Source organism: Neolamprologus multifasciatus, chromosome 18 (assembly GCF_963576455.1).
Source record: "Neolamprologus multifasciatus chromosome 18, fNeoMul1.2, whole genome shotgun sequence".
Lineage (NCBI taxonomy): Eukaryota > Metazoa > Chordata > Actinopteri > Cichliformes > Cichlidae > Neolamprologus > Neolamprologus multifasciatus.
Window position 1 is genome coordinate 25,347,763 of NC_140456.1, and position 27,592 is coordinate 25,375,354.

General features: G+C 42.0%; 1 protein-coding gene across 2 annotated transcripts; it reads left to right on the forward strand.

Annotated features, from left to right (window-relative positions):
* The first annotated feature begins 16,761 nt into the window (after positions 1-16,761).
* On the forward strand, positions 16,762-27,447 carry LOC146498078 (neuromedin-U receptor 1-like). 2 transcript variants are annotated; one of them, XM_085139206.1, is made up of 4 exons: positions 16,762-19,422; positions 20,859-21,594; positions 23,682-23,915; positions 24,150-27,447. In XM_085139206.1, exons 2-4 carry the CDS (start codon positions 20,898-20,900, stop codon positions 24,473-24,475), a joined length of 1,257 nt encoding a protein of 418 aa, XP_084995332.1. In that variant the 5' UTR covers positions 16,762-19,422; positions 20,859-20,897; the 3' UTR covers positions 24,476-27,447. The 2 variants fall into 2 exon arrangements, with proteins under 2 accessions (XP_084995332.1, XP_084995333.1); XM_085139207.1 differs by having other exon boundaries at positions 16,762-21,594.
* Positions 27,448-27,592: the final 145 nt, after the last annotated feature.

The window sequence follows — 27,592 nt, forward strand, 5'->3', positions numbered from 1 at the left end:
TTGCTTCATTGATTGGAGAAGTAATGATACATGATTATGTTCAGACAGGGATCTGGCTGTTAGCTGGCGCTTAAGGGCACGAGCACTGCTGGGCTTTTCACAAACTGCTGTCAGCGTATGGTTGTGTGCACCGCTGATTGATTATGAATCGGTGTTCTGTTTGGGGCGCTTGACGTGTTTGTCTCACAAAAACAGCTCCTGAATCAACTCTCGGAGCTGTCCCTGCTCCGGGTTAGGGCAGGCTCTGCCAAACGCCCGCCGCACTCCCGAACTTCCCGAGATAATGAGTGGAAATCTGTCAGTTATTTTATAGGATGTTCAAAATGACTACAACTTCAGTGGGAGATTTCAGGATCGCAGGTAATCTAAGCCGCCGAAATTGTGAAATAATGAGCGCTCACGCGGAGAGTGAGGCAATACACAGCAAAAACTAATTAAGAACAATTTCATTTTAGTGGGTACAGACAGTTTTTCAGCAGAAGTCTTTTTCCTTCAGAATTATTCACAGGAGGCGTTATTGATGATTCGCCACATTCGGCAATTTTCCCACCATTCTCCTCCTCCATTATTCATCCACCTCTACTTTTTAATCTCCTGTGAGCTGACTCAGAACTCCACTTCCATTTGCAGACTGTTCCTCCTCTATGCTCATGTCTGTAGCATTGATTAAATGGACCCCAGTGGGCTGGGGGATTACATTGGGGTCTATTTGAAATGGCATTTCCACAGTGTTTTTCCATTACTGAGCATACTATTGGAATTTAGATAAACTGGGTCCTGGTAGGCTATGTTGATTTCTGAGTTTATTCGTCTGGTTCACATGGGGTCCATTTGCTGCAATTTAACAATTACTGGCTTTGGCGTGCTTACTAATTTTCTGTGTTCACATCCCTCAGCAGCCTAGAGCGCAGCCAACCGGGCTCCCACAGGAAGGCAGAGGAGAGGACGGGGGGAATAGCGGAGGCAGAAAATGAATACAGACAATTGTTTTTCATCAGCTGAGATGGAGCAGGGACACGATCAAACGGGACTGAGACAAATTAGATAACAGAGGAAGGAGACTGAAAGACAGCCGTGCCTGCTGTTCCCATCACTGCTCTGTCTTGTGAACGTATTTGTAGTTTTAACCATGAGCTGGCTCTTAACGGTGTTTGTTTTTGTTTTACCCCCTCTCCCCTCCCCATAGCTTCAGCTGGAGAAGCAGGTTTCACTATTTGCAGCCATATCTGGTTAGAGTGGCGGTTCCCCGCGTGAGTTCGCGGCCTTTAAATCTCCATTTTTGTGTTTACTCACTAAATGCAAATGCGTTAAGGAGAGCCCTTTCATTGCAGAATTAACTTTCCGGTCATACTACAACCCTGAGTTGACAGAAGTTAAGAAATGTGACATTCGGAGGCTTTTTCTACATCTATTATTAACACCAGTGTTCTGGATCTAGGAAACCTCGGGGCGTTTGACCTCTTTGTCATATATGATTTTCCCTGACAAGTGTCCAGGTAAGCGCTGTCTGCCACACTCTCCTGCAAGCTCCTCCGCCCCCATAGGTGGAGTAATTGGTGTCAGACAGTTTTGCTTCTTACACTTCTCATTTGGAGGAGAAAAAAAAGAAAACCTGCCTGGCTTGGCAGTCATTCCAGCTAAAGGGCCACACTTTAACAGAGCATTTCATCACCCGTCGTGGACTGCAAACTGATTTCAGTCAGGCGGCAGCATCCTCCACTCTTCAGGTTCTGCTCAAGCATGAAAATCACCTACGAGCTGAGCAGCTTGCTGCTGCAGGAAACGAGTGCAAAACTACTTACTCTAAATCCTGGACACCTGATGAACAGGTCGACTCCCAAAATGCTCCAGAAATTTTCAGTATCATCAGTCCCATGGGTTTGTTTTGGTCACTGTGAGAGCACTGATGAATATTTCTGGTAAAATTAATAAAATATCACAACGACTGATAGTCGAAATCCTTGACAGACAATATGAAAGGTGTTGCTCATACCAATTAACGTACGGAGAAGGCTCAACTCAATCATTATTACAGTGTGTTTCTAAATCATCCATTTTTACTGCACCGTTTAGCTGTATTTAGGGAAGCTGCTCATTACCTGCTGGCCGCACATCCAGACATAGATGCTAGCTGGTGAACTGCGGAGTATTTAGCAGGTAATGAGTCTGATATTTCCCTTGGGAGTTTGGGCGAGATCAAGAACACAGCAGAAAGCTAAATATTGCACACAAACAAGATTTCAAATGAAGTGGAAAAGCATCTTGTGATGGGACCACAGCACCTGGAGTGCAGGAGATTTCTCAGTCTCCCGTGTTATGTGATTGTGGGCCACATAGTAAAAGATAAATGATACCTCATATTGGAAGTTAAAAAGGAGACTATCCAAATTAAAAAGAATGCAGCAGTGGGCCCCTTAATGGGGAGCTGGGTTGAGTGAGTAACTAAACCCAGCACCCAATGGGCACCCAAGCCCATTTACTGTCTTTTCCTCTTGTTCTGCCTCAATAAAGGCTAAAAAGCTCTTAATAAGAAGTAAATAGCCCCCTTAGCTTGGTTTTTCCTGGCACCCTTACTCAGTACTAACAGATCAAGCCATTCCCATCCTCCAACCTGACCTTCACTTTGATCTTACCTAAGCACCTGTACACTTTTATTATCGGCACAGGTCTACAAACAGCAGGGAGCAGTGAACCTGAAAGTGTAGCTGCTTCCTCATCTTCTTTGATTGTGTGTAAACTCACGCTGGAAACCGTCTCCTGATGAACGATCTCACAGTAACACAGCAAGAACCTTTCAACAGCAGGATGTGTTTTGTTTACTTGAGACTTTTTCCAGGACTGTGCTCAGTATTTTAATCACAAGGCAGTCAGCTCAGTCGCCTCCGCGTTACCTGAATGAACAGCAACCGAAAGCGACTTAACAAGCATTTAGTTGCACACACACACCGAAGTGCAGAATATTTCATATATATAAGAACAAAAAGTAAATCAAATAAAAGCACTGATTAGATGTCACACATTAATGAAGCATTGCTGGTTAACCTTGTAGGTGCAGTATTCTGTCTTTCTACATTTGCAAAAACTGTGTCGGTCACATTTATGTTCGAGGAATTTTCTCTTTTTTACGTTAGAACATGGAGACGTCTCACAGAGTCTGCAGCTAACTGAGCATTTTAGGTTCTTTTAGTGACTGGTTTTGGTTTTCTGGAATGTTTTCCTGCATGTTTCAGCCTCCTACTGCAAACTACTGCATGATGACTTCCCAGGTCCAAGACAGACACAGTTGGCAACAAGCTCAGGAAAAAGCCAGTTGACATCAGGAGTCAGTTGCAGGACCAAAACAGAGGCAAAAGGTGACTGAATATAGCTTTACATTGCAGGGATGACTGCAGGGATGTACTGTAACTGCAGGACTGTGAAAAGCAGCTGTTTGCTAACACGTTGCTGCTAATAGAAATCTATTTTTTCCTGTTTTTGAAAATTAAATTGAAACATCTCCCTCTGAGATTGACTAAAAAGGAAGCATAGAAGACTATAATTGATGCTCAAGTAGCATTAAATTGTAGAGGATACATCTTTACAGCACTGTTTTTATTCATTTCCTGATCTAATACCAGATGTTGTTCATGTCGTTCATCATTTCAAACTGTAAAACTAAACTTTTTGTTGACTGAAGAGTCTTTTTCTGCATTTTCTCTCAAACTTCGACATAGTTTGTTCCCACATAATACTCCAACTTCCTCTTCTAACGGTTGAAGCTGTCCATCAGACACTGCTATCCCCTGAAGCCCCACATAGCATGACCTCGTGAGCCTCGGCTCGGAGCAAAAAAAGCAGAAAAGTCAATTTTGGGTTGAAGGCTCTGAGAAACCTTTTCATAATGAGGTCAGGGTGATGCTGCGTGCCCTGTGAGTGTGTGAGTGTGTGAGTCAAACCGAGCGCCCGGAGTCAAGTTTAGCTCGTGTCTGAGCCATATAGCTGAGACCCTCGGGGGGCTGCATGCTGCTCCAACTGTCGGGCAGTAACAGTGAAAAAACCCCCACAAAAAACCAGCCTTACTTAAAGGTAGTGGTGATGACGATGAGCACTTGTGACCGTCTCCTCCCTTCAACCCCCTCATCTCCTTCTCACCCGTGCCTGGTGGTGTCACGGAGCAAGAGGCAGGGAGGAAAGCCTCATTGCTACACAGACTGAGGTTTGGGTTGGTGACTCAGTAATTCCATGTGGCATGAGAATACATGAAAATATTACATCATGATGCAACCTGCTGTATGCTCCAGTAGGTATCTGCCTTATGCCTTCAGGGTGGGACCATTCACACAGAACGTGAGTGCCTCCTAGTGCCTGAAAGTTGAAGTGCAATTACAGAAAAAGAAACCCCTGTTTATTCTGAGCAGGTCTTTCAGAGCTAAGCCTTTTCACAGTGGAAAAATTGCCATGAAATAACAACTTTGGATACTAAGCCCCACTTGATTTTTTTGAGTATTGTCACACTGTGACTTTCCAAGGTTCCAGTTTAGTTTGTTTTTTTCATCAACAATCACAGAGATATGATTTTACTCATGCAAGGAGCATAAATGATCAGCAGCACAGGCCTGCAGCTAATATGAAGGATCCTGAATTTATTGGGTTTTCTGTTCAGTTTTGGAAATGGAGACATTTATACAGACAGAAAGAGGTGCGAGCTTTCTACAAGTGCACAAACACGGCACTGGGATGGCATTTTACAGGATGAAGATACGAATCGCATAAAATAAGCAGAATTTTCCACTAGAATGACGTGAAAGCAGAGGATGTATAGAGTCACGATAAAAAAAAAAAAAGTTGAACTTAACCTCAGGGGAAGCTGAGTGCAGTGGGGTCGAGGTGCTGACTGGGAACTGCAGGATTGTTGTATTATGTCTTGGCCGGGGATTATAGATGTCACTCTTCACCAAGCAGTGCTGCCAGAGTACTTACTGACTAGCAGCATTTTTTCTAAACGTCTTCACAAAATGATTTATACAATGTTATAATGGAACTGGAGGCCACCTGTGCAGATGCTTCGATTTTGCATTTGTTTCACATTTACTGCAAAATCTTTTAATTTCAAAGAATGAGTTTCAGAGAAATGTTGGCGATAGATCAACATGCAGAAAAAAAGGCGACGCTTGTATTTGTTTAATGAGGAAGAAAGCATCCTTTGGTTCAAGATCCTTCACAATAAAAGCGTGCCACTTTTGGAACATACTTCAGTAAAGATATACAGATTCAATGACTTTGCATGTAGTCACAAAGCTTTATTATCCAGTGGCTATACGCTTGCCTTTCCCCTGCTTTTTCTTTCTTTCTGATGTTGTAAGATCTAATTAAACACCAGACCAGGTGACACCAGTTGAAAATTATCCATTTGGCTAAATCTGGCACACTTAGACTAATGTAATTATCCCTAAAAATGACACAAATCAAACACTAAATATCAGCTTAATTTGAGTGTCTGGAAAATGTGCATGAATTTATGGAGATATTAGTATTTGTTTGCCTCCTTATTTGCTTTAATGACAGCTCCACTTGAGCTGCAGGGACTCTGCAAGTTTATTCAACCCTCATTACCCACATTATCTCATTGGACAATGTTTCAAAGAGTCTGCTCGTCTTCCTCTTCCTTAAAGTGCCCCCAGAAATGTTCAGTCACGCTGAGGTCGCGTGACTCTGGAGGAAAATCTCCGGCTGTCTCCACTCCTGGGTCCTCTTTGGTCCTCGAGTAGTTCTTGGAAATATTTACTTTACTCATTATCCTGCTCCAGTATCAATCGCTCTATAAAGACTCAAACCAGAGGGTGGAGGCTGTCTCTGAAAGATGGAGTAGCAAACCCCACCCCAGGAGCCACATTTCAGTGGTTCTGAATACTCAAAAAGCTCCAGTGTTAAATGAAGCTTTAGAAACCTTCACTCTCGCCATGATTTGAGTCTGTGCACTCCCATGCATTTGAATTTGTTTGACTGTTTTTCATTGATGTTTGTTTCTCTCTGTCTGGTCAGTAAAGTTCCTCTATAGAAACTGGAAGCGCAGCCATATTTATAAGAAGTCCTACATGGAATCTGCATATTCTCCTCCTGCTTGCAAGGATCTTCTCCCACCTGTGGTGACACTCTTGCAAACATATTAATCTCAAGAGTCTACTTTAATAAATAAAGCTTCAAAAACAAGCCGTAATTTTATATAATGGCTGGATTTGAAGACTGCTGAACCCTGATCTGAGAAGTTTGCAGAAGAATGCCGAGCTTTTTCTAAAAAGAAGATTTTTGCAATATGATGGAGCAAAGTGTAGATTAACCCTGTAGTTACCCGAGCTGTAGCATTTTACCATATTAACCAGAGTTCTGTCTTATCCAATTTTCTCCTTTTGGCAACGGGAAATGCGTTTGGCTGTTCCCCACACTGTGATTATTTGTAATGATGTCAGCACATAGTTTATCATGCTGTTGTTTATCCCGAGCTTTTACGATGCCGCTCTAGCACAGATGGGAGCGGGCAGACCCACACCAGCAAGATAAACGGCCCGGCCGTCTCTCTCTTATAAGTGATCCTGGACAGACCTTTGAAGAATTCCTTTACAGTCCTTAGAGTGTTTGACAATGCTGCCAGTGATATCGCTGGCACCATTGCTATGTACTATAAACTGTATATAAACTGCAGCTGAGCCTAAAAAAAAGCCTACACCCAAGTTTGGGGAGGCAGTAGTGCTGCAGCTGTCCTTTCCATTAAGTCAGCAGCGATGACATAAAGTCTAACAACCTCTGCAGAAGAGGGGATAAACATAATTATGGATTACACCGTTCTGAGCTGTTGACGCAGACAGATATCTGAACCGCACCACCAGTCTTGCCCCACCGAGTCATTTATCTCCAGCATTTATCCTGAGCGATGCCGGGGTTACGTGAGGTCAGCCTGGAATCGGCCTGTTCACTGTCACGCAGTTTTCTTCCTCCGACGCGTTCTTCGCTGGTTTCTCTCAGCTTAATGAGGCAGCAGCGAATGTATTTAACTGTCAGACGAGCAGCCCCATCAGCTTGAAAGCGAACGCATTATTTATAATATGCCTGTTATTGTTGTTGTTGGGCTGATGTGCAGCATTCGCGTTGTTGCTGTTTTTCAGCGAGCCTCACGATCGCCGGGCGGCCTTTTTTTATGAAACATTTACACACTACAAAGTGCTTCTCGTCATGTAAGCAGATGTGAGCTGTGCTTTGAGAGAAGTGACAAAGCAAACCAGTAAAACCAGTACCCGGAGATTCTCATGAAGAGGAAAGCTTTCCTCCCTTCCCTGGAACTTCCCTCCTAGTCTTATGTACCAGTCTGTAAACAATACTTTTGGGTCAACCTGCTAATGTTTGCTATGAAACTGGTAGCGTTGAGTGATTGCGCAGAATTCCCAATCTGAGTTCATGCAAGATGTTCAATTTACCCCTCGCAGGGAGTGTTGGCCTATTAAAAACAGCCGCACGATATCTTCTGTAGCTCTGGAGAAGCTTTCCAAAGTTTGAAAAATAGAGCCATAACAATGCGCTCGTGGTGCCCTTTCACTCGAGCGTTTTACATTTTAATAGAAAGCCTGCATTTAATACTGGATGCGTTTGAAACAAGTTCAGGAGGCGAGGGACTTTAATTAAAGATGCTATCAACGTGCATTAGGGGGAAATGTATGATGTTACACCACACTAATTCTGACTAATTCTCTCTCTCGTGAATCCTCCAGCTTTATTGAATCAGCCGTAATAACTCACTGTAGGTGAGGCGCAATGAATTGCGGTTGTTGCTTATGACTCTGTTGCACGTTGTTGTTATTGGTTAGAAAAATCCTCTACCGCTGCCCTGAGCCCCCCACGCACTGTACGTCCAACCTCTGACTAACAGGGGCTTTAGTGATCTCTGAAATCATAAACTGCTGCACATCATAATTACTCAAACCAGTAAACCATTTTTCAGCTTCTTCTGATGATGCATTTACAAACCTTTATGCGTCCCTCAGCTCTCAGATATTAACTTGCTTTTAATGTGCTTTTTTTTTTTTTTTTTTTTTTTTAGCTTAACACAACAATACAGAAGAGAACACAATTGTTCGGCCTCCTGATGTTGACCCAGACCAAGTTCATCATTTAGTATGGCTTGAGGTTTTCTTTCAATGTATCCACACATCTTCCCTTCTTCTTTATTCCCTCCACCTTGACGAAAATCCCAGATCCAGACACACTGAAGAATCCCCACGGCATAAAACTCCCACCTCCGTGTTTCACTGCGGGTTGTACGCCTCTCCGTTATTTACTCAAACATAAGCAGCATCTCTTCAGCCAAAAAGCTCCGGTCTTATCTCATCTGTTTAAAGCACATGAGTATGTGTACTCATTCTCCAGGTTGTGCAGAATGAAGATGCTTGAAGTTGCCTCTTCTCCAGAAGTGGGTCCCAGTGATTGTCTTCTCTTGGTTTGTCTTGGCTAAGTCATGCACGTGTGTCTTGGCAGTTGTTCTGGGGGTCTTCAGACACATCTCTCACCAGTTTTCTTTCCAGAGGCGTTGAAATCTTTCACTTCCTACCTCTGCCCGGCTTGTTCTGTACTGTTTGGCTCTCTGAATTTCTCGATGCTACTTCTCACTCCAGTTCTTGACACTTAGAAACGCAGTGATAACTTTGAATATCCATTTCCTGCTTTGTGAACATCGACAATTCTTTTTCTCAACTTTAAATTGATGTCTTTTGCATTTGTCGTGACGTTTTCTCAAGTGAAGCTCAAATCCTCACCAAAGGTTTTATACTGTGTGTAAATTAGAAGATAAACCACAGTTTGAAATTGACTTTGCAAGCATTACAAAGCAAAAGCACAGCGGTGGCTCGTGGTATGGCTCAATAAAATGGATGGTTTTTCAGGGGGCTAATAATACCGACCCTGGTCATTTTGAAATTTTGAAAATCCCGTCTTTTGTTAAAAAACAAAAATTCTGAATTTCCTTCTCATCTTTACCTTCAACGTTTAAATGAATTGCAGCAAAGCAACAAAGAAAAAATGAAAAAGTAGGAACCAGACCCCCGTGTGTCTTATCGGGTCTTACAAGAAAAAAAAAAGACATGATTAAGCTCTTTGCTATCAGTACACTGGCATTCACAATCAGCTGTATATGAACGACCATTTAAATCAGTGCAAAACAGCCCAAAGCCCTGAGAATAGTCACAAACCTGTTTTTTGCTCCTCAGCAGCTGCGCCTCTGAGGAGCCACTTCTCTGTGTGAAACAGGGCACGCTCCAGCCGCCTCTCCAACCGTGTCTCCATCAGTGGACGCTGCGATGAAGGTGTGCTGCTGGGACTGTGCAAACTCGCAGCTGGGATTTAAGAGACAGAGAGCATCGCCGCTGTTTTCTTTAATGCATCGGCTCACTGAACAGTTCACACACACGTACTTAAACTCGCACACAGTTGCAGATGCACGGCAAAGATGCAATTAGAGAACACCCAGAGTGCTCTTAAATTTCACATTTGTTTAAAAGGAGCTGCATTTACTGTGCTATACAGCTAAATATGGAAAAGGACATTTTTTAACAAGAAAATGAACCCTTTGACTTGATTTCCAAGGTAGCGATTTCAGTGCAACTGCAGCTCTGTCATAACTGCATTAAAATGAACGTGCACAAGAAGAGCTCACTTAGTTTATTTTTTGTACAGAGTTCACAGTTGTTATGACTCCAATTCAGGTTAAACCACCATGTCAGTTGGAGACGCTACACTACTTCGCTTTGTTTTCTCTTCTCTCTCCACTGGCACAGCCTTGGAAAAGCTGCATAAGGTTGAAATAAATGCTCTTGACAAAAATCCTCTTGATATCCATTTAAATTCGGTGCTGCGAACAAAACCGCGGCGACACGGAGGAAATGTCACACTGCGCGCTGCCATCAGCCACCGTGGGGTCCTCCATGTCCCTGTCGCCTCACATACGAGGGTTTGCCTTGACGTTCCTCGCAGTAGCGACTGCACCGTGTACACCGTTATGTACGACACTTCACGCTGCCGTTGTACAGCAGAGGTATGCAAACGGTGGCAGAATCACAAATCGGGTTTGTTCCAGCATGTTTGCTGTTCTTCAGGTGCACGGTGCAGGTTCCTGTCAGCGTGACAGCTGGGGAAACTACGTGGCAGAATGTAATGTGAGCGGGAAAACCTACTACAGGCTGTGAGGGGTTTTTTTGTTGTGCTTGTTTTTCTGAAGCAACACTGCCTGTGATGCAGATTAGAACCTAAGGCTGGACCTGAGATGCAGAAGGTAGAGAGAGAAAATGAAAAAAGTGTCATATATCCAGTTCTCTGCCTCTCCTGAATAAATCCCCACGAGGTAATCCCTTCTGCTCAGCTTTACCAAATACAAGAAGGGTGCAGAGAGACTGAAGATACAGCCTTCTGTGAGTTCAGCTAAGGTATAAACATTGATTATTTTATATGGCTGCTTCATTAAAATCAGAACGTGGCGTGAGCCATGGCCATGCTTTCACACACGTACTGCACAAAGGTTCAGTGAGCAGTGGGGACTGATACAAGGACACGATACAATATTATTACATACAATGATGATGTGATACGATGCAAGGGGATCTGATGGTGCTGTGGCAATGCCTCGTAATACAATATTACATTTTATAATGACTGTTACATTTCACTATGCGTTATACCTGTATATGCATGTGACGAATAAAGAACCTTGAACCTTGAAGAACCTTGACTGCGTTCTCAGCTACATCACATTTTTAAAAAATTAAGTTCAATTCAATTCAATTCAATTTTATTTATATAGCGCCAAATCACAACAAATGTCGCCTCAAGGCGCTTCATAGATACAGAGAAAAGCCCAACAATCATATGACCCCCTATGAGCAAGCACTTTGGCGACAGTGGGAAGGAAAAACTCCCTTTTAACAGGAAGAAACCTCCGGCAGAACCAGGCTCAGGGAGGGGCGGCCATCTGCTGCGACCGGTTGGGGTGAGAGAAGGACGACAGGATAAAGACATGCTGTGGAAGAGAGACAGAGATTAATAACAGATACGATTCAATACAGAGAGGTCTGTTAATACATAGTGAGTGAGAAAGGTGACTGGAAAGGAAAAACTCAATGCATCATGGGAATCCCCCGGCAGCCTACATCTATTGCAGCATAACTAAGGGAGGATTCAGGGTCACCTGGTTGAAGATTGCAACTTAAGTCAACATCGGGCAGCATGATCCAGTATAATCCATGCATTCAGAAGCCTTCAGCTTGGCTGTATTTTTGGTTTGGATGGATCCATAGATTCTCCGTGGAGCTCACATCAGGTGAGTTGGCTGACCAATTAAGCACAGTAATAACATGGTCAGTAAACCATATGGTTGCCATCTTGGCACTGTGGGACCTCTAAAGTCCTGCTGGAAAAGGAAATCTGCATCTCCGTGAAGCCTGTGAGCAGATGGAACCATCAAGTGCTCTAAATTCTGCTCTGTGGCAGTGTTGACTGGACTTTTTTGCCACCAGCCTCAGTCCACTCCTTGTGAAGCTCTCCCGAGTTCTTGTTTCGACTTTTGTTTGCAGTCTTCTCAAAACTGCAGCCGTCCCTGTTGCTTGTGCACCTTTGCTACACCGTTTTTCGCTTACAGTCAAATGTCCATTAATGCTTCGACACTTCCCATCCTTGTCCTTGAGTTTATATATATAATAATCATCATCTGGACAAACTGTCAAGTCATCAGTCTTATGAATGTGGTTGCAGGTACCGAACTAGATGAAGAGATAGATGGATTTGTATCGCTTGAATTGTAATTTACTTAAACTCAAAATTAAATCTTCTAATGATGCATTATAATCCATTCCTGATTTTAATGAGCTATAATCATCCAAATTAAAACAAAAAAGAGCTGCACTAATACACGATCCATTTAACAGGGTTATAATGTTTAACAAGTTGATATAAGAAGGTGCAAATACATTTTTAAAAACCCTGAAGCAGAATTTTCGTTTAGTCTACATTTTCTTGCAGAGGGTAAAAGTTCACACTCTTAATAGGGAATATGGGATGGATCAGCCAGGATGTTCTCTGCTCCCCTGAGCCCAGACTGCTGGTATATAATGTAGATCTAAAGGATTGGTATTCCGGCTTCTCTATGACCTTGACGGTGGTCTGGACGAGATGGGCAAAACTAGATTTTAACTGCGCTGAGAGGTTATGATACTAGCCATGTTTCACATACCTGATTAGGCTCTCCCACTCTGACCGCCAGAACACATGCAACCATTTCTGTTCAGTGTTATACACCGTGAGGCTTCTCAAGAAAAGTTAGACCTCTACTTTAGCCCGGGGCACATACCGCCAGCATGGGCTTCCAAGGCAAACATGCCGTCACTATGGGCACTAAGACACTTGCTGCTCTTTTTTTCACATTCACAATGAGGTGGTTATCGTTACAACAGTTTATAACAGGAGGGGGATGCAGAACTGGCCGTGCTATCACATGAGGGATAGTAGTGTCATCAGAGAATTTAAAAATATTTATTCAGGTATGTTCACATGCTAATTTCTATAAACCACTAGAGCTGAAACTGTGATGCGCTGGGACAGTGTATATAAGATCTGCTATTAGAAGAGGTAAAGTTTAAAAATAAAAAAGACTGAAAATGATTGTGTTTAATCAAAAGCAGCAGGTAAGGTTGAACCAAAATCAACAGAAAGCAGGCCCATATAGAGTTTGTGTCAACCACAAGCTTAAGACTCAGATGGCTAATGCTGTTAACAGCCTCATCAGTGCCTTCCTGTGTCTGCACGCACACTGGAAATCCTCTAACAATAGAATTATAACAGCTTTAAATACAAAAAAACATGTATTTTTCCAAGCATTTTCCTACAACTGTCACTTTCTGGGAACTGTGTAATTAAATATTATTTATTCGTTTACTTTTCAGAGGCCCCTGCCTGTTGGAAAATATTGTAGCACTGGAGTCAACTCATTAGCAAAGCTGAGTTGATTTGAACTTAGCCAATCTGATCTTAGCTGATATACCAAAGATTATTCCTTAAATATCCTGCTGAGTATTTAACATTGACCATGATAGGGTGCATCCATGATACGGCTAGCACATTCACAAAAGCTCCAAAAGAGGACAAAAACCCAGCCTGACAGGGTCACAAGCTAACGTACTTCCGTGCTAGTTCCAAGACTGGATAAATGGAAGAGTTGTGTTAGGAATGGCATGTGGTGTAAAAACATGTGACAAAACAAATATGCAGGTCCCTCTGCTGTGGCCACCTCTTGGGAAATAAGGGAGCAGTCAAAAGTAGCTCAGCATTAACACTAAAGAGCACACAGCTAATGCCTCTTAGCGATGTTAGCGAGACGGTTAATTTGTTAAATCGTCTTGTTTTTTTTTAACCATCTTCCCACTTCTCACCTTTGGCAGTGTAAACGATGACGTAGCCACCATGATGGCACCCATTAACTTGTAAAGTTCCTCTGGGTATTTTTACCGTCAGCACCTTGGCAACATAAGAGGTCCACTCTCAGTAGACTGTTTAGCTACGCTACATTAGCGCTCTGCTTCAGTTTCAGATCACTTTCAGTTTTATTTGTCATATGCAAGTTAGCACAGGGTCAACATTGCAATGAAATTTGTTTGACGAGCAGCAGTCACTCAGCAGCATGGTACAGTAGAAGAAAATATAATAAAATAAAATAATAAAAAAAAAATAGAAAAATAGTAAGGAGCAAAATATTAGAGAGACATGGTAAAAGAGAAAAGATGACTAAATATATATGTATCTAGAAATATAAATATATGTACACTAGTGATTAAATAAGAAAATCTTGAAAAGACTGATAGCTGCATCTGTCACTGCCTACACTCTGCCTAAATAGTCCTTATAATGTTTTACTTCTGTGTCTATTCTATGCTTGTGTTTTTCTCTTGTAAGAAAGACAACAATTCACCTTTTGCACCTTACTGCAGCTGTCTGTGGGCGGTGGTGCTGAAGCACGAGCTAATTGAGCCGCACGGTTTTCTCAGTGCTGAAACATATGAACTCGACTTGCTCCCTGTCTAATTTTGAGTTCTTCTGAACATTCATACCTGACAAAATGCTTGGATAAATAAGTTTCTGTTTATGCATATATAGGATATGAAAGGTAAGCAAACTGTTTCACTTCTGCACCCTAGCAAAGGATTGGAGTGTTTACCGTTTTGTGTTTACACCTCTACTCCACTTCATTTCAAAGGGAAGTCTTGTTGGCAACTTTTTAATCCTTTATTTATATGACTGTACTAGTTTGTCAACAAGATGTATTCAGAGTTTATAGAGCTTAAGATTGCAGGTGAAAGAGAATAAAAGCTGGGGTGCTTCACTGATTGATTACACATGAATTCAAAATGATCTCTCTCTCTTTTTTGTGTTTAAGACTTTTATCCTTAGTTCCAGTTTTTGGATGTGCAATTTGGGGATTTGGGTTGCTTGTTAGACAAAGTATCCCTGCAATGGTCTCGCTTTGTTATCTAAAACCATTTTCTGAAGTTTTACAATCCAAGCAATCAGTTAATTGAGAATAGATTAGTCTGTAATGAAAATTATCATTAGCTGCAGTGTGATCTGCAACAGATGGGCTCTATTATCATCAGTAACAAAAACAAAATGCTGGCTTTATTTTAAAGTGCGAGTTAAAAAATGATATGAGTACTTTTAATTTTTATATTCAGACTTTTAATGCATTTTTAATGTTTTTTCAGTGTATCTTTTGTACTTTTGCCCATGTAAATATCTGAAAACGTTACCTTACAGTTATACATTTTCAAATGGCTTCAAAAAACAGTACGTCAACGTATAGACGTGCAGTAGAGATCATTTCAGAAGTGTATCCATGCAAACCAATCTGATTATCGATCGATATAACCAACCTGTCCCTATCAGAAGGAACTTTTGATCCAAAGGAGCGTGATCGGGTCCGAATGTCTTGTTTGGCATGTTTACATGAAGCATTTTTAGTCCTGTCTGACTTTTAATCTGGTTACTTGCCCTAAAATGACACTTAGACTGACCAACATTTTCAAAATGGACAAAGTGGAGTCATATAGAATAAATGATGTCTGAGGCAATAAACTCATTAGAAAGGGGTTGACTGAAGGCCATCGTCCCATGAGTAAGTCCTATTGGAATGAAAGTGTTTGCATCCCCCGGCCTTTAAAAAAACGTAAATTTAAGGCACTCCTTAGCTTTACTTTTCAGACCCAAAAGTTACATCTGCCCTTTAAACTGTCTATAGTCCCCACAGGGAAGTACCCACATGTAGATCAAAATAAAAGCACTATTTAGCTATTCACTGAGCAATGGAGGCTAGTAATACTGAGCCTTGAATATCAAAAACAAAGAAAAACAGGGACAAGCTGAAAGACCAAATCTGTATGCACTGACAGGGACTATATAACAGAAAAATGGGATTTTCAGTGTCTGTGAAACCATCCTTCACCACATCAGCTTTCATTATGACTTTCCCTCTTGAGGTCACAGTTTAGTCCACTCTCATTTAAAACATTTTGCTGCTGGCCCCCTGTCACAGAATCCAAATTAACACTTGGCTAAAAGGGGGCACCAACAGGAACATATCGGTTCCCTGCTATGAAAGTGTTGGACTCCAGCATCAGGATTAAAAGCAATGATTGAATTAGTCACCATCGCAGAGGGAGGCAGGGTTATGAGGAGGAGTGGACGGGGGGGCAAGCCACAGTCATACGATCGTGTGCAACAGGCAAAAATTTCTGCTCTCTGACAGAAGCATCGCTGATGATTTATCTGTCTCCATCCTTGCTAGTCTGTAAATGTATTGTGTAGGATGTTTCTCAGTGAGCTGCTGCATCAGCTAGACAATCCTCACGTACGGAATAGTTTCTCTTCTCTGCACAAATGCAAAAATAGACTTAAATCCTGGATTTCTGGCTAATGACTCTTTTGGTTTGCAGTAATAAAAGCACTCGTCTCAGCCTTTAGAACTGGAGTACTTCCCTTCCCGATACAGCACAAGAACACACTTGATGACTCACATATCCTCAGCCTAATGCAGGAAGACAAAACACAAAAAAACCCCACAAGCCACTTAAAATCAAGGACCCACGTTAAAATACATCAACCCTGTTTTTCATACTGTAGCAGTGAGTGATGAAATAAGGTGTAACGAGACTGTGCTGATTAAGCGGTGCTTGGATTAAGCTCGAGGTCTGATGTTAAAAACATGCCGTACTACATGTTAATAGTACATTACAGACCACTGTACTTATTACTGGTCTAGCAGAAAGAGATGCAGGGTTGGTGATTTTATCCCTCGTTACGACTCACTAATTGCTCAGTTCAGAGAGGACACGTTCACGCTGAAAGCGGCACGGCAAGAAAAAATTCACAGCTCTCATTTCCTGGAACAGAGCCAGTGAGGGGGGGGGGGGGGGGGGGGGGTACCACAAAAGTGGGTGGTTGAGGCTGCTGCAATACAATGCAATATCATCCAACAAGTACTTTGTACTACTACTGTTTATCTTGCGATTAACTGTACTTGACGAAAGAAGCGGAGTGGTTTGCCTTTAAAGGTTTTTCTCCTGTAATTGATTATGTGACTGGTTGCTTACAAGATCGCTGTGTTGCTATATAACAACAGTGTTTTTGTCTGAATCCCTAAGGAGAAAATGTCTCACTGGCAATTTGCTTAAAGTTCCTCATTGTGGAACTTAGGAGGTCATATATATCAGAGCTTTGTTTTTGTATATACATTTTAAGGCAAAACTAACAGCAGAGATAGTAGAAGAGAACTTCAAGGAAAAATCTCATAACAGTAAAACCTCACTTGTCACCCATGATTTTCTTACCTGCTGACAATCAAGCTTTTACTTCTTGGTTAAGATCATCGTGCACTCAGCTCGTGCATCACTCTTGGTTGGGCTGTTATGTTGCCTTTGCTTAGAAACATTTAAAGCTGCATTGGTACAAATGGTGATAGTCGAGTCGAACGGAGTTTGCACTTTACCATCGCATTCTTGCCTTTTTGTACAACAATCCAGGAGAAAGTAAGGTGTTATACTACTCGTTACATTACTTTTGCATTTCTCTGTAAACTGACCTGAAACACATTGTCTCATAATGACCAAGACAACGTGATTTGTATTACAGTCCAACACAAATCCCTATCCTAATGAGGACACATATGATATTTGTCTTAGTATTTGGGTATGAACACAAAGCCAACAACACAAAGCAAAGATGAAAACCAGCACAAAGAGACTATAACGTTGCTGTCACGGTGATTCTACTTTAGAAATATGAACAGGTAGAAACAGAGGATGCAGTCTGACTGCTCATCCGTTTGTTACCTGTTGAAATTCAGGTTCCGGCTGTTTGGTTGGGGTCTGCATTCAATCAGCTTTATCATCACTCTGGGTTCTTTGCCTGCTTAGCATTAGCATGCTGTCTGTGGAGATGCTTGCAAAGAGCAAGACGTTGTTGTAGTTGTAGGCGTTTCTGTCATTTCTTTCCTATCTCCTGCTTACTTATGCGAGCAAATTTCTTCAGTCAGCTGTTGCCTTTTTTTTTATTAGTAGCTGTGATTTGAAAGCAGTAATGTTTCACAGGACTGGACAGGAGACTGATTGGAGGGTAGCAAGTTTTAATCTGGTCCTACGTGTCTTGCTAAAGAGTGGGATAGGTTGACTTCTTCACTTTCTATAAAAATCCTTGTGTGTCACTGCATGGTAAATAGTTACACCCAATATTGTTAGTGACACTAGTAGGTTATTTCAAGCTAAATGCTAACAGCTGCATAGCGCTAAAATGCTAATATTGAGCAAGTATGTCTTTGATTCACCCTGGCATGTGGTTAATATGTTGGATCAACACCACCACGAACAAGAGTAACCCACAGATGGGTTGTTTGTGACACTGACCCCTGGTGACAGCAAACAGTTACAACATGTCTGTTTTAGAAGCACAGCAGAAGCATCCTAATGGGCTGAGCATTGGCAGTGCGTTGGTAGACCGTGGGGTGCTGCAGACTGCTCATCTTCCTGCAGAGAGCGCCTGTTGCCAGGTGGAGGCAGTGCCAAAGGTATGTGGTACAACTGGACGGTGAGCCACTCTTGCTTGTGTTTTAGGTGGTCCACCACCCAGAGTGAAATGATAAACTACAAAAAGCTGAAACAATAAAACGTGTCCAGTGCAGCCCCCGTTTCTCGTGTTCCTGGTGAACTCCACTGTTGCTCCATTCCTTGTTCCAGCCCACTCATCAACCAATCATCATTTGACCAATGCACAGTCAAACTATGTGGGTTTTTGGACGACTGCATGCGAACACATTTGCATAGACAAATAACTATGCAAATGGACACAACTGAGGGAACATGAAACAAGTGTAAGGGAACAGCTAAAAGGAGCATCTTATAGTTAAAATATACCAAAAACTAACATTCTGGACCAGTTTAAATCTTAATACACTGATGGGAAAAAAGATTAGAGATTAGCAAAGTAGTTATGATTCATCGTGTGAGGGACATGAACATCAACGGCAAAGCGGTCATGCCAACATGCACGTCACAATTATCGATCACCGAGGTACATCCAAGACATTCACATTTGTCTTCTGCAGACTGTAGGTTCTTTAACATTTGTTTTTGTTTTGTTTTTTTCAAAATTGCAAAAAGTATTTAAGAAAAAGCTGTTGCACAAATCAAAACAAAAGCTTTTTCGCCTTTTCTGATGGGAAAAACTCTTATTTCATATTTTTACAGCCTTTTTTTCTTGTTTCCAGATGTGCACCTCGCCAGTTGCTGCCGATTCTACTAATGAAAAAGAGTGTTAGTTTTATCTTTGATTTGAAATGAGTGGAAACGGGAGCACATCCACACACACACATATATCACACATACTTGTACTCAGCTCGCAGGCTTTAGGGTCAAAGCAATCTCACCTTTAATTTTCTCACCGGTGCAATATCTGTGAAAGCAATATAATGCAGGATCACAAGGCAGGTAGTGTCTGTGCAGGCTAGGTTCATGAAAGTGTGTATCACGGTGTCGGGAGTAAGATGAGAAGAAAAGATGAAAACAAGTTGAATTGGAGGAGAAAGATAAAGCATGTAGTGATGGATGGATGCGAGAAGATATTCCAGGGATAAAGAGAGATGGAGACAGAGAGAGAGAGAGAGAGAGAGAGAGAGAGAGAGGCGGGCTGAACACCAGCCATCAAATACGGGAAGCCGAGCCAGTTGTGACGCACTAAGGCACCAAGGCGCTCAAGATAAAGTGTCAGAAAAAAGATCCAGGATGCAGAGAAACATGACAATCACCCACCTTCCTTCATTTCTTCATCTCTTGCGAATCCTGTAGATAAGACGAGTATAAAGACCACAAACTGCAGGTGAGTGTTTGTCCTTTTTGTTTGTACCTCATTTGAAGTTATCTTAACAACTCCACTGCCTGTTACAACGATATAGAAATCCCCGTGGGGGAATCCAAACACAGCCTAAACACATCTAAACAGCCTCCCTGGCGTCTGTATTCTGCTGAACATAAATTTCTAACAGGGCAATATTGTGACAGCGCTGTTAATCGTAAAATCAATTTTTGTCGAGAGGACCAGAGAGGATATTAAACATATTAAAGATAATTAGAACGCATGTGCTGAACATTCTTATCATATCAGGGATTCAGTGAACTGATTGGGCTGTTGCTGCTATAGATGAAAGCCAACAACTGTCTTTTCTTTATGTAGAGATACAAAACACATAGGATGCAAACATCCTATGTCACTGAGCTTACTTCTTTCTTTTGTACTTGAACCTAAGTTTCTTCTACTTTTTTAAATCAGAGGCTTGAAATTTTATCATGTCAAGGTTGGACATTACAGTAGCCAAGGACAAGGTATGCCTGCATTTATTCTCCAGCAACAGCTGCCTGGGCTGAAGCCAACCTGTAATGCCATGAGACTACTTTGCGGGGATTCTTTTTAAATTAGATGTCTTAATTATACTGAGGTCTAAAATTACATGTGATTATGCGTGAGTGAGCGACAGGCAGCTATCATCTAGCTGTCTGCTTGGTGTCACCTCAGTTAATTGAAGTCGCTGACAGATAATAGGGTTCACGGTGCAGTTGTGCTGTCGATGAGATAGTTAAAGAAAGTCTGCACTCCAACTTCAGTGAGGGAATTTCTGCTATTATTCTATTTACATCTGTTACTAATGTGCCACACTATGAATGCAGCTAATATTAGCTGATGACATGTAGTTCTTGGCCAAAACTGCAGCGCACTGACTGATACATGATATCATGGGGGCTACGTCTTATATAGAAAGCTAATTGCCAAGCTTCAAACAGCAGGATCCTATAGTTCTCAAGATACAAAGGAGCAGCATGTTCAGTATCATCACCCCTGCCTCTTAGATGAATGTATTATTTAACTTCAACAACCGTTAATTATGAACTGTTTACATTTTTAATTCAGATATTTTAAAAATCACAACACTAGTTGATCCCATCAGATGTTAAATATCAAACTTCCTACTTTCTACTTTTACAGATTCCTGACTGGCTCCATAGTGTAGTGGATAATGCGCTCACCTAACATATAAAAGATCCTTTCAGAACAGAAGGAGCTACAAATCTCTGGGAGGGTTATGTCAGGAAGGGCATCTGGTGTAACAATATGTCAAATCAAGTATGCAGATCCATCTGTTTTGTCGAACCACATTGTGAATAAGGCTGCAGCTTAAAGAGCCTTTACCCTTTTCTGACGCACGAGTGTTTAAGGAATCCTTTAAAATTCACACTGTCTCCTTTTTCTTTTTCCATCAGGTTTATATTAGTTGAGGTCCCTGCTGTTCAGTCACCACGATGCCGATACCTAACTGCACCTTCAACTCTCTTGCAGCCATTTTAACTGGTGACAGAGAACTCAGTGACTTAGGATGCCCCGATTCTGCTGTGGTGTGTGGAATGAATATGTCCTGGGTGTTGACGAACGCCACTCAAGAAGATCTGGAAGAAATGCTTTGCTTGACTGAGGACAAGTACCTATCCAAAATTCTGGGGGAATCAAAATCCCCCATGTTTCTCCCTGTCTGTGTCACTTACCTGACCATCTTCATCGTGGGTGTCCTGGGCAATTCCCTGACCTGTGCGGTCATTTTACGCTACAAGGTGATGCAAACGCCAACCAATTACTACTTGCTGAGCCTGGCTGCGTCCGACCTGCTGGTGCTGCTTCTGGGGATGCCGTTAGAGATCTACGAGATGTGGCAGAACTACCCCTTCCTGCTCGGAGAAGGGGGATGCTATTTTAAAACCTTCCTATTTGAAACTGTCTGCTTTGCTTCCATCCTCAATGTCACTGCGCTCAGCGTGGAGCGCTACGTGGCGGTGGTGCACCCCCTCAAAGTCAAGCATTTGACCACACGTGCTCACGTTAAGAGGGTCATCCTCATGTTGTGGGGGCTGTCCATGCTGTGCGCTTTGCCAAACACCAGTCTGCATGGGATCGAAGTGCTGCCGCCAAAGTTTGGTCGTCAGTTTCCCCGATCTGCTATCTGCCGTATGTACAGAATTTATATTTTAGTTTTACTTTATACGGTCTGCAGATATGCTAGAAGCTCTCTGGTAATGTAAGCATGTTCACCTGCTGATGTAAAGCAGGTATAAGGGTTACTCTTTACCACTCAGTACACTAAGATGTCAAAAACCAATGGTTTTCATTCATAAACCGAAGTGTTGGGCTTGGTGATGGTGCTAGATAGAAAAAGCGAACCTTTCTGAGCTGCACATAGATAACTGGATGCCATCTGTAACAGTGATTATTCATTCAATCACTGTTGAAACACTTTACTCAAGTCCTGAACAATATCAGTAAATCTTGTCTGGGATCACTACTGTAAAGTTCGTCCCAGTACACTGGATACAGTACGTGATACTACACTTTGGTAGCAGCAGTATTAACCTGGCTTGCCAGATTATGAGACCACAAATCCCTAGGGGGTTGTATCAGGAAGGGTATCTGGCATATAACTGCTAAATCAAATATGGAGAACAACCTGCTGTTATGACCCTTTATGACTAAGAGAGCAGCTGAAAGTAGCTTTAATATTGCAAGAGGCAATCTACGTTATAGCTCTTGCAATATTTCAGTCTGGAACAAAGTAGTGGTTTTTCTAACAGACCATTACCAGACATTTTCATGGTTATATAGTTTGGGTAAAAAAACAACAAAAAACCCCAGAAACCTGACTGCGTATTGGAAATAATTTACCTGAATTTAAGGAGCAGGACCACACCTCCATACATCTGACCTCCTGAGCACTACAAGCTATTCATTCTTGTTTTCATGTCCCATCCTCCCTCCGTTTTTCAATGAATTCACTTCTCATTAAAACATGGGGATCTGCCTGACCCAGGAGCCGCCGTCAGTCCCGTCTGAGGCCTTTCCCAAACCGCACCTTCAATTTACGCTCAAACCATCTGCTATTATCTTCTAGAAACACTGTCAAACCTAAATGAGGATGTGGTCCCAGCTCGCGAATTAACAGTTAAAAGTAACGGTATACCTGGAATTGTGATCTATAATCATTTTCAAGCATGAGCTCTGGATAATATTCGGGGAATCAAGCTGAAGCATTGTATGAAGTTGCCGTTTTGAATATACAACAGACAGATAGAAGAGAATTTGCTTTAGACGTCTTCTTTCTACTTGAAATAGTTTGGCCTAGAGCAAAACGAAGGTAGGACAGGTTCAGACATGTCCACAAGCAACCATTACTTTATGCTAATAGAGTTTCACAGACTGCTAATCATATGACATGAACTTGTTGGCCATTTTGGATGTGATAGCCATAGTGACAATGGAGAAAATGATATAGGACCCAGTCACACGGGCTTAGAGACCAGGTTGTGACTGTGCCAACCACCGTTTGTGAAAGAAAATTGAGTACTCCCCCATTAGTTGCTGGAGGTTGCTAGGAAAATGCCTGCTAAAGCCCAGTCTCGCAGACCCATCACTAGGGGAAAATACATCTTCTTCGAACAGTTCACGAAACCCTCCTCACGATTGCTTCGGTCGCTGTCTTATTGCTGTGATCACCCAAAGTTTGCATGGATGTGAAGCACTGGCCAGCTACTCTCTAAGGTGTAGGTAATCTGCTAAAAGGATGGCACAAACTGAAAATGAAGACCATTTGCCTTCAGAGTAAAAATGATGCATTTTGAAGCATGTTGACTGTAGTGCTGAGGCACAACCTTTAATCTAAAGGTGAATCTACTCCATTTTGTGTCTCACTTTTTCAAGTTTTACTCCAGCTTGAGTAGCGGTTAGCAAGCGTCTGCAAAGAAACATGAAAAACTACAGGCAGCAGTTACAATCTGCTAGAAATCAAAGCAATCTCTCAGAGGTTTTTGATGCAGCACCGTCTTTGTCTGGATTTCACCCAGCCAGAGCAAGCATCCTCCAGGAAACACTTCCAACTAGTCGGGAAACAAATATTTTTCCCTAGCAACCAGTACTGTGTACATGATGTGACATGAGAAACGTCGAAGAAAGCTGCCAGGTTAAAGTCTGTGTTAGACATTTTCATTTGCACTGCTCAGATTTATTCTGTTTCTCTTGCTATCCTATCTTATATATATCCTCAGATCTGGTCAAACCCATCTGGATGTACAACTTAATCATCCTGATCTCCACGCTGGTCTTCTTCCTGCTCCCCATGCTGATCATTAGTGTTCTCTACCTGCTCATTGGCCTGAGGCTGCGCAGGGAGAGGGTGCTGACCACGGTGGATACTAACTGTGGCTTCGGCTCTGAAAGTATCTCCAGCTCCCACAGGCAGAGGCTGAGCAAACGAAACGTGCAAGTAACCAAAATGCTATGTAGGTGTTATTTTCCTATATTTTTATTCTAAATTAAATTGGCAACAACCCTAACCCTACAAAAACCAAGACCCCATAGTCAACATTTCTGAAATGTTTGTGTTTAAATTCATTATTTTAAGATTATTTACAATATTTTGCTTAACTAGTCATCTGCCATTAGAGACTTTACTGGTGTCCCAAAACATAATTTATGTGCCCCATGAATCCCATCCATTGTTCCATCTGCTCTAGGTGTGCTGGTGGTTGTCTTTGGCCTGTGTTGGGCTCCCTTCCACATCGATCGCTTGATGTGGAGCTACATCAACATATCATACGAGCAGCACCGCAGGATCTTCGAGCATGTCCACGTCATCTCTGGAGTTCTCTTCTACCTGAGCTCCGCCGTCAACCCCATCCTCTACAACCTCATGTCCACCAGGTTCAGAGAAATGTTTAGCCACATTACCTGCTACTCTAACAGCTGGAGAGAACACTCGAGGAGCTTCCAGATGACTCAACGCAGCACCCTGCGTGAAAAAACACCCCAAAGTAACAAAATGACTTCTGGAGCCTTTTGAGCCTTTAGGAGACAAAGGAAGTAAAGGAAAAACTGAATAAACAAGAGTTCTGCACCAAGCACCACTAACATTATGGAAAACGATGTTCCTGCATTCATATAGATCTCGAACACAACCAGAATCTATGTCTTAGCAGCTGATCTGACTCACAATAAACACAATTCACTAGGCTATTGCCCACAAAACTACAAATATTACACTAAAATCTGACAAATACTGTAGGGGGAGCAGCAGGTCTTGTGAACTGTGGATGGACAGAAACAGACGGTGCTTCAGCCGGATGAGCTAAAAGATGGTTCCATCCTGCATGCTTTTACTCTATAATCATTTTTATCAACAAGTCCCAGAGTGTAAAAACAACAATAACTCAAATTACATTCAGAGTGAAGACCAACAAGACCACACACTGAGGTTACTGCACTGCCACATAGATGATGTAGCAGCATTTTTATGCACTGGCAACGCATCAAATGCATCAAAAGTAAACGTTTTCTATTGGAAATGGAGGTGAATGTATTTATTACATACATACTGTGTAATGCAATGAATAATATTTCCAGGCTTGCCTATATGCTGCTCTACAGCCCATTAACACATTCCTAGCAGCAGTAACACTGAATACATTTGTCTGTGAATGAAAGCCAACGAAGTGTACATGAAACGGTTTGATATTTATAACCACTACGGACGCTAATCATGACACACATGCCTCACAAGTATTTACATTATATTCTGAAAACACTAAAGAATCACTGATATTATGTAGCAGTTGCCACAGAGGTTCCACATATATTGATACGTATATTATGGACTTGTATACAATGTACATGACTAGTAACTCTACATATTGCTTAAGTCTTCACTGCAGCATAATTTGACATATGGTTATTGCTCAGTCCCATTCATTTTCTGCTTTGCTGGTATAAGCGGTGCTATTGTTTACGTATTGCTTTAATTACTTTTTGATGCACAATGAGTACATATGACATGTTTACAATATCTTTTTATGGTGTGCACCATTAAAACAGACCTGATTTTGAATATCAGTGCTGCTTGTAAGATGTGTCAGCAGGCCCACTCAGAAAGAAAAGATCACACCGAGTCTTGTCTTCTTTGGATTCCTATAGTGCAACCGGCCCCCGGGAGGCAAAGGTCTTCTGTGTATACATCGCAGTAAAAGTGTCGGGGCGAACAATTCGAGTAACGAGGCGTGCCGAAAGCCACGAGAACCTTCCGCCCGGATGTCTCGTCTCAACTTTAGGTGACGCACAGCGCAGAGGAAAAAACTCATTTGTATACATGATGAGGGGTAGAAGCTAGGAGGAAAGATGATGTCACCGGGTCAATAATATGGAACAAAGAATTAATGAATGATTAGATGAAGCAGGATGTGAAAGCAGACAAAGATGAGCCATCTGTTCAATACTGACAAATCACTTCGGAAAGAAACAGCGTTATCAGTGTGCCACACCAGCACAGATGAAGGGCCCTCTACCCACAGCTTCCATCAACATAACAAAATGCAGCGTTTACGCACTGGCTATGCAAATTGGCCCATTAAAAAAAGGGTACATCACAGCGTCGCCCAAATAATTACAGACACTCAAGACCGGGGTAATGATTGACTCCTGTGGGACTTTAATGTGACACTTCGAGGCAGGCATCATCATTTACCTTTGAAAGATTTTTTTAAAATTAAGACATTAAAGGACAGATCAGAGAAATTAGAAATTCAATGTGTTTCATTTTCACTCACAGAAATACGGAATTATCCTCATGATGAAAGTCACGAGGCCCAAGAACTGGAAACAATAGAAAGTTCATGCGATGCTCAGTGGGAGTTCTGGGAAGGAAGACTGGTGAGGGACACTAATCATCCGATCAAACTCAACAGACACGGAACTTTGAAAAGGTAATTTATATCCATCATCCTGACACGACTCCCAAAATAACAAACGGCAGTGAGTTACGAGTTTGAGCTTAGAAATCTAATTGGCTCTGCAACAACGGTAAACTTAAAGGCCACTTCTGTTGCAGTAGAAGATGAGGAGAGATGGAAACTTAAAAGCTACAGTGCTACTCAGTCCTCTTTTAATAGCAAAGTGATAACTGGAAATGTACTAGGACAGGAGATAATGTCAAGGCGCAGAGCAGTATCGGAGACAAGAAGGATATGGAAGTGGAGATATGATTTCCTGCCAAGAGGATGATGTGCTTCATAATGAGATGAGGTTAAGTATATTGTGAGAATGGAGACTGACACAGATGGGCTGTCTCAAACTCAAAGGTCTCTCTTACATTAATAACAGTTACTCCAAGTGTCATTGACCTGATGTGTTGAGGAGAGGCCAGAGCACAATGAAGCGACACCTTAGCACGCCAGCGCCTGGTCAGCTCAAGGAGGATTTGCATTTACTAAGCAGTAGAATGAAGCAAGATAGCTGTCAGGTTTAAGGTACTTAATCCACTTGCAAAGACTTTCCAGCAGGCTTCTATCAGTCGAACAACCGTGACTGACTGAGCCATTTGCAAACAACTCCATCTGTCCAAATGACCAACAGTATTCGCCCATGACTGTGTATTAATACTTGTAATCATGCTAGGATGTCTTGGGATAGCAATGCAGTCTTTTAAGGCTGAGGTTTATCAGCAACAATTCACCGGGTTGACTAGTTGGCTAGACCAGGGATTGACCCACCTGGTGATCATCAAGAGGGCACATTTGCTATCCGATCTTTATGTGATGACGTATGACCTCGCTCAAATGAACACCTAGAGAAGGTTTTAGATTTAGAGCTTCAGTGGAGATCAGTAGAGACTTGGAGGATCCATGCTGAGGTGTCCATGTGGACTGTCTGTTAATCTTATTATAATAATAATAATAATAATAATGGATTGGATTTCTATAGCGCTTTTCAAGGCACCCAAAGCGCTTTACAATGCCACTATTCATTCACTCTCGCATTCACACACTGAGGTTGAACGAGGCTAAAAGGGCTCTTCAGCATACTCGTTAGCCTGTTTTTTTGAGGCGATCATGTGAAAACGCTACTGAAGGTCACTAGAGCAACACTAGCACAAAAAATGTGTGTGGTTAAATTCTTTCGAAAATGTTTC

Coding starts and splice junctions, on each gene's coding strand:
- LOC146498078 (XM_085139207.1), top strand. CDS start 20,898: ATGCCGATACCTAACTGCACCTTCAACTCTCTTGCAGCCATTTTAACT. Junction 21,595..23,681: donor TCCCCGATCTGCTATCTGCC/GTATGTACAGAA, acceptor ATATATCCTCAG/ATCTGGTCAAACCCATCTGG. Junction 23,916..24,149: donor GCAAGTAACCAAAATGCTAT/GTAGGTGTTATT, acceptor CATCTGCTCTAG/GTGTGCTGGTGGTTGTCTTT.